Source organism: Colobus angolensis, unplaced genomic scaffold (assembly GCF_000951035.1).
Source record: "Colobus angolensis palliatus isolate OR3802 unplaced genomic scaffold, Cang.pa_1.0 Scaffold8, whole genome shotgun sequence".
Taxonomy (NCBI): domain Eukaryota; kingdom Metazoa; phylum Chordata; class Mammalia; order Primates; family Cercopithecidae; genus Colobus; species Colobus angolensis.
Window position 1 is genome coordinate 18,454,376 of NW_012121820.1, and position 7,671 is coordinate 18,462,046.

The 7,671-nt window shown below is 51.8% G+C and overlaps 1 protein-coding gene across 2 annotated transcripts in view; it reads right to left on the bottom strand.

Moving 5' to 3' along the window:
• ERGIC3 (ERGIC and golgi 3) overlaps positions 1-7,671 on the bottom strand; it is a 20,287-nt gene that overhangs the window by 4,313 nt on the left and 8,303 nt on the right. Inside the window, exons 8-9 of one of the 2 annotated variants that reach the window (XM_011929152.1) lie at positions 2,691-2,705; positions 2,012-2,043 (exon numbers count right to left, since the gene is read on the bottom strand). In XM_011929152.1, the coding sequence (XP_011784542.1) occupies positions 2,012-2,043; positions 2,691-2,705 (47 nt within the window). The remainder of the gene's footprint in view (positions 1-2,011; positions 2,044-2,690; positions 2,706-7,671) is intronic. The other variant, XM_011929153.1, reaches the window with a different exon arrangement.

The following is a 7,671-nucleotide window of genomic DNA, read 5'->3' on the forward strand; positions in this document are numbered from 1 at the left end:
AGCCAGGATGGTCTCGATCTCCTGACCTCGTGATCCGCCCGTCTCGGCCTCCCAAAGTGCTGGGATTACAGGCTTGAGCCACCGCGCCCGGCACACCTTTTCTTTCAAATCTCCAACACCTCCTCTTTCCCGCTCTTCTCATTCTCAACTGAGGACCTTCCTTCCTGCAGCACAGAGAAGACTCAGAAGAGACTCTCCATGTACTTCTGCCACCCCAGCTACCACCCTGCCTGTACCTACAGAGCCTGCCTTTCCACATGTGTAAGGCACCAGATTCTGTCTTCTTTCTCCAGGACTTCACTCTGGTCATTGTTTGTCTCGTCTCTAGAGCATCACTTATGGTCTCTTTAGTCGATAATTTCCAACAGCATATTAACATTCTGCTACGTCACTGTCCTTAGAAAAGCCTCCCTTGACTCCACAGTTCCCTCCAGCTTCAGTTCATGCTCTCTCCTCCCCTAGGCAGATTCCACTATAGAACTGTCAGTACTCACTGGCTCCAACTCCTGTCCCACTCCCTCCTGGACCCACTCGAGGGTGGTCCTATCACACCCTTCAAATGACTCAGGCAAGGCTATAATAAATGACTGTTGCATTGTATATCCATGGCCAATTCCTGCTAGACATCCAGAAGCATCTGATGCGGTATCTGAAACACCTGTCAGAGTGTGGTATCCTGCCACATCCTGCCTGGCTTACACTCCTCCTCCACCAGGGTTTCTTACTGGTCTCCCCTGACAGTTCCCCCTGACACCTTTGGCCTCTCAGGTGGGAGGCCTGGCACCCAGCCCTTTGAGCTCCCCTCTTTTCCATCTACCCTCCCCTCCAGGGTGATTTAATCCAGTCCCATGGCTGGATGATGCCAACATTTGCATCTCCAGGCAAGTCCTCTCCCTGAACTCCAGGCTTGAATGGAAAACTACTTACTTGACACCTTGTGTGTCTAGAAGGACACCTAGACGTTAGTGGTCTGAACACATCAAAAGCCGAATACCAGCTGTAAGATCCCATTTCTGAACATCTAAACCTGCCCTGAGTCTTCCTCATCTTGTTAAATGGCAACTCCATCCTTTTCTTTTCTTTTTTTTTTTAATGGAGATGGAATCTTGCTCTGTCACCCAAGCTGGAGTGAAATGGCATGATCTCAGCTTACTGCAACATCCGCCTCGCGGGTTCAAGCAATTCTCCTACCTCAGCCTCCTGAGTAGCTGGGACTACAGGCGCACACCACCACACCCGGCTGATTTTTTGTATTTTTAGTAGAGACGGGGTTTCACCAAGTTGGCCAGGCTGGTCTCGAACTCCTGACCTCAGGTGATCCACCTGCCTCAGACTCCCAAAGTGCTGGGATTATAGGCATGAGCCACCATGGCTGGCCAGGTTTCAGATTTCTTAAAATACCAGCTTCACTCATACGTTAGGCACACACAGAGCGGCGGGTGCTGGTTTTGCCTGGAGGTCCAGGCTATGGAGGCTGAGGCTGGAGGCTATGGAGGCTGAGGCTGGAGGCTACGAGTCCCCAGATGCACTCCCTTCTTGCTCCCCTGTGTATCAAACTCAGTCACTGGAAGGATCTTTCAGAAAATGCAAGTCTGATGATGTCATGACTCTGCTTAAAGAAGGCCAACAGCTTTCCACTGTTCTCAGGAGAAAGATGTGACTCCTCAGCGTGGCCTCTGAGTCCTGTGTGGTCGGGTCCCTGCTGCCTTCTCCAGCCTCACCCATCCACACCTGCCCTGCAGTTCCTTAGAAGGGCCACGATCTCACCTGACCTTGTGCTGAGGTCCGTCTGTCTAGCATGCTCTTATCCAACCCCAACCTTGCCCCTAGCCTGCTCAGAGCTCAGTTCAAAAGTCACTCTCACTTAACCCTCAGGCTGGAACCCCATTCAGAACATGGTGTATTTTTCTATAAGCACTCCCCGATCCCAGGATGTTCCTACAAGGAAATGAAGGCAGCAACCAAGCCTCCCACCCCCACCTGCCCTTCATGGTTTCCATCTGGTACGTACGTTGTCAAGGCCAAAGCTCTGCAAGTCATGGACTAGGAGAGAAGGGAGAAGGTGTCATTAGTAGGAGCAGCATTGGCCTCCTCATTCCTCCCCCTAGACTGCAAACTACCTGTCTTCTCTGACCCCTCACTCCTTCTCCAGCCTGGCCCCTCCTGGTCCTGCTTAAGGACGGCCAGAAAGGGCAAGCCTGGGGCCTGTGTGAGAGTTCACGCCCTCCTCTGGAGTCATAAGAACAGACCCTGGTTCCTCCCTGACATCCACAGGGAACTCTAGGCCTTCACTCCCAGCATGGCCCTGCCTGCATCTCCAAAAACAAAACCCACTGACTATGGGCTCTCACTAACTAGAGCTGATGGCAAATCACTGAACCTCAAAGTGAGATGGGACCCAAGAATGCCATCCATGCGTTCCCTGCCTCCACCCTCAAAGGTCCCCAGAGGAAATCCCATGGGGACCCTGTACCAACTGTTCCAGAACAAGTTACTCCTGCCCTCTAGCCTCAATCCCTCCTGCTGCAAGGAACCATACTTCAAAGATACATCCCAGTCCTTTTTATAGTCACCCAGCAGCCAGGTCAGAGAAGACCCAATCACAGACCCATCCAACCTCCCCGCATCCCGGTAGGGCAGGCTGCTCCAGAAGTGGGGGCTTGGCCTCCCTGGGGGGCGGGACCACTTACTCTCCACAGCATGTACTGCAGCATGGGGGAGGGAGGAGAGAGAAGAAAGATTCAGAGCTTCACAATGAGAACTATGGAGCAAGATACGTGGCAGGAAGGAAGACAGGAACATTCTGCCTCAGCAACATAGTCTGGCCCCAGCTAACAAGCCTCCTCCTGGGCCCCTCCTTGAGAGGGAACTAATCTGGCCAGAGAGGAGCAGGAGAGAGAGTGGCCGAGGAAGGACAAAAGGCCTAGAGCCCAAAGAGCCAAGTTCCTGACTTGGGCATGGCCTTGGGCAAATCACTTGCCCTTTCTGGGCCTCAGTGTTCTCCTTTGCAAAGGGCTGTCCTAAGGATCAGGTGGAATCTAAGATGGAAAAATACTTGAAAACTTGACACTGTAAGAGATTATTACCCACCCCGGCCCCAATCAATAAGGGTATTAGAAACTCACTCCCAGGCCTCAATTCAGCCAGCTCTCTGGCCTTAGGCAACTGTAGCTTTGTGTTTATACATCCTTCCAGGCACAGAGCACCCCTGCCCTGGGATCCGCAAGTCTAACAGTCCCAGGCCGAGAGGCTGCCATCCTGGCTCTGTGTCCTGCTGAGTGCCTGCCAGGCCTTGTACCAAAGCTTGACACTGATCATCTTCCTCTCATCCCAGCAAGACCCTTTTCTCCCAGCTTCCTCCAAAGTGAAGAGGGGATTCCAGAACTCTACAGGGTTCTTCAGCCTCCACCCCCGCCCAGACTGCCCTGAAGACCAGCAGAGTTACCCTCCAGGGGCCCCTTTCCTCCTGTTCACCTCAACCACTTTGAGGGCCACCTTCACAGCCTGGGCTCTGTCACCACGCGGCTCTGTCCAAGCTTTACTGTGACCCCAACTCCCACCTTCCCCAGCCCTGCCTTCAACCCCTGGGTTCCTCTTCACTTTCTTGCTTCAGCCTGGCTCTTCCTTCCAGGCACTAACTCCCTGGCATCCCCTCAACGTGCGACTATCTTCTCTCCATACACAACCTCCTCCCTGGTCTAAAGAGAAGTCTTTCTTCCTCCTTACTGCCACTTCCAGATCACTTTCCCTTTATCTGCCTTAAAAATGCAAAATGGCTCACATCTCTAATCCTAACACTTTGGGAGGCCAAGCAGGAAGATCACTTGAGCCCAGAAGCCTGGGCACCATGGTAAGACCTTGTCTCTGTGGAAAAAAAAAAAAAAAAATTAGTCAAGCATGGTGGCATGTGCCTGTGGTCTCAGCTCCTTGGGAGGCTGAGGTGGGAGGATCTCTTGAGTCTAGGAGGTCAAGGCTACAGTAAGCCAAGATCACACCATGGCATTCCGGTCTTAAAAAAAAAATCCCCAGCTTTGACGCTCATGACAAAGCAGCCCTGCTTGTTTCAGCCACCTAGATATCTACATGGAGCCTCCAGGACTGTTCTCCCACGCCATTTCTCAACAGCTTGGGCAACTGCCTGCCACTCTCTCCTGTACTACCTCTGTCAGTTTCTAGTGATTTCCATATCCGCGTAGATGACCCTTCCAGTACCCTGGCCTCCCAGTTCCTGGACATCCTTTTCTTCCTGATCTTGTGCTCTGCCCACCTGCGCCCCTTGAGCTGTTGGCCATTCCCTAAGCTTTGTCATTAACAAAGACCCTGCCGTGACTTCACTTTCAAGCAACTCACGTTCCACTAGCTTTCTAATTTCCTCCAGTCCACCAATTCTGATAACTTGTTGACACCACACTCAGGACTTGCAGTCCCTTGTTCTTCCTGCCCCTCACTGGCTTTCCCACATCCTGTCTTTCCTCCTTTCCTAACTTACAGGCTGTGGTCCAGAATCAGGATGACTTCTTTACCTATTTGACTCCTTCACCTTTGCAGGCCCCTGGCAACACCAAACCCAAGGCAATTCCAATGTTCTGTCTACTGAGTCCATTCCCACAAAGATGACCATGCTGACTGCTCTCTTTCCATTCACAGCCGCAGACTCCAGGGAGAAACTGGTGCTGCGTCAATCCTCCTCAGTCTCCCCAGTCCACGCATCTCCCACCCCCAAGTGACCAGTCACACCTTTTCTCTTTTTTTTTTTTTTTTTGAGACGGAGTCTCGCTCTCCGGACTGGAGTGCAGTGGCCGGATCTCAGCTCACTGAAGGCTCCGCCTCCCGGGTTTACGCCATTCTCCTGCCTCAGCCTCCCAAGTAGCTGGGACTACAGGCGCCCGCCACCTCGCCCGGCTAGTTTTTTGTATTTTTTAGTAGAGACGGGGTTTCACCGTGTTAGCCAGGATGGTCTCGATCTCCTGACCTCGTGATCCGCCCGTCTCGGCCTCCCAAAGTGCTGGGATTACAGGCTTGAGCCACCGCGCCCGGCACACCTTTTCTTTCAAATCTCCAACACCTCCTCTTTCCCGCTCTTCTCATTCTCAACTGAGGACCTTCCTTCCTGCAGCACAGAGAAGACTCAGAAGAGACTCTCCATGTACTTCTGCCACCCCAGCTACCACCCTGCCTGTACCTACAGAGCCTGCCTTTCCACATGTGTAAGGCACCAGATTCTGTCTTCTTTCTCCAGGACTTCACTCTGGTCATTGTTTGTCTCGTCTCTAGAGCATCACTTATGGTCTCTTTAGTCGATAATTTCCAACAGCATATTAACATTCTGCTACGTCACTGTCCTTAGAAAAGCCTCCCTTGACTCCACAGTTCCCTCCAGCTTCAGTTCATGCTCTCTCCTCCCCTAGGCAGATTCCACTATAGAACTGTCAGTACTCACTGGCTCCAACTCCTGTCCCACTCCCTCCTGGACCCACTCGAGGGTGGTCCTATCACACCCTTCAAATGACTCAGGCAAGGCTATAATAAATGACTGTTGCATTGTATATCCATGGCCAATTCCTGCTAGACATCCAGAAGCATCTGATGCGGTATCTGAAACACCTGTCAGAGTGTGGTATCCTGCCACATCCTGCCTGGCTTACACTCCTCCTCCACCAGGGTTTCTTACTGGTCTCCCCTGACAGTTCCCCCTGACACCTTTGGCCTCTCAGGTGGGAGGCCTGGCACCCAGCCCTTTGAGCTCCCCTCTTTTCCATCTACCCTCCCCTCCAGGGTGATTTAATCCAGTCCCATGGCTGGATGATGCCAACATTTGCATCTCCAGGCAAGTCCTCTCCCTGAACTCCAGGCTTGAATGGAAAACTACTTACTTGACACCTTGTGTGTCTAGAAGGACACCTAGACGTTAGTGGTCTGAACACATCAAAAGCCGAATACCAGCTGTAAGATCCCATTTCTGAACATCTAAACCTGCCCTGAGTCTTCCTCATCTTGTTAAATGGCAACTCCATCCTTTTCTTTTCTTTTTTTTTTTAATGGAGATGGAATCTTGCTCTGTCACCCAAGCTGGAGTGAAATGGCATGATCTCAGCTTACTGCAACATCCGCCTCGCGGGTTCAAGCAATTCTCCTACCTCAGCCTCCTGAGTAGCTGGGACTACAGGCGCACACCACCACACCCGGCTGATTTTTTGTATTTTTAGTAGAGACAGGGTTTCACCATGTTGGTCAGGCTGGTCTCTAACTCCTGAGCTCAGGCAATCCACCTGCCTCGGCTTCCCAAAGTGCTAGGATTACAGGCAACTCCATCCTTCTTACTACTCAGGTACAAAACTTTGGAGGTATCCCTGACTCCTTTTTCCTTTGTCCCTAATGCCCATCAGGAACTCTTCTCAGCTCTACCTTCAAAATACATCCAGAGGCCAGTCACTTCCCACCACTTCCACTGCCACTCTGGGCTGAGCCCCACCATCTTTTGCCTGGATTGATCACTGCAAGAGCCTCCTAAAGGGCCTCTCTGCTTCCGTCCTTTCCCCTGTCCAGTCTTGTCCACAGAGCAGCTGGAGAGCCGCTTACCTTTTAAGTTAGGTTGGATCATCCCTCACCTTCTTCAAAGCCCTACAATGGCTTCCCATCTCATGCAGAGTAAAGGCCCGAGTCCCTACAATGCCCCTGCAAGCCCTGCATGATATGGTCCTGTGACCTCTCTCACTTTTTTTTTTGAGACAGAGTCTTGCTCTGTTACCCAGGCTGGAGTGCAATGGCGCGATCTCAGCTCACTGTAACTTCCACCTCCCAGGTTCAAGAAATTCTCATGCCTCAGCCTCCCGAGCAGCTGGGTTTATAGGCGTGTGCCACCACACCCAGCTAATTTTTGTATTTTTAGTAGAGACAGGGTTTCACCATGTTGGCCAGGCTGGTCTTGCATTCCTGACCTCAGGCGATCCACCCGCCTCAGCCTCCCAAATTGCTGGGATTACAGGTGTGGGTGACTGCACCCGGTCTCTCTCACTTCATTTCTAAGCATGTTTCTCTGCTCTAGCCACCCTAACCTTCTTACTATATCTTGAACTTGCCAAGCACATTCTAGCCTTAGGAATTTGCATTTACTGTTCTCTCTGCCTGTAACACTTCCTCCCCAGACATCCACATGGCTGGCTCCCTCACTGTCTTCAGGTCTTTGCTCAAATATTACCTCATCAAGGAGTCTTTCCCTGACCTCCATATTTAAAGTAGGACCCTCACTGCCCTACCCTAGCCCCTCCCCACTACCATCTTTATCCTGCCTTGTTGTGTTCCACACGACTTAACAGCATCCGATAATACCACATACAGATGCTCCCTGACCTACACTGGGGTTAGGTCCCAATAAACTCATTGTAAGTTGGCCAGGTGCGGTGGCTCATGCCTGTAATCCCAGCACTTTGGGAGGCCAACGTGGGTGGATCACTTGAGGTCAGGAGTTCAAGACCAGCCTGGCCAACATAATGAAACCCCATCTCTATTAAAAATACAAAAGTTAGCTGGGCGTGGTGGCACGCACCTGTAGACCCAGCTACTCAGGAGGCTGAGGCAGGAGAATCACCTGAACCCGGGAGGCAGAGGTTGCAGTGAGTCAAGATCGTGCCACTGCACTCCAGCCTGGGCAATAGAATGAGACTCAAAAAA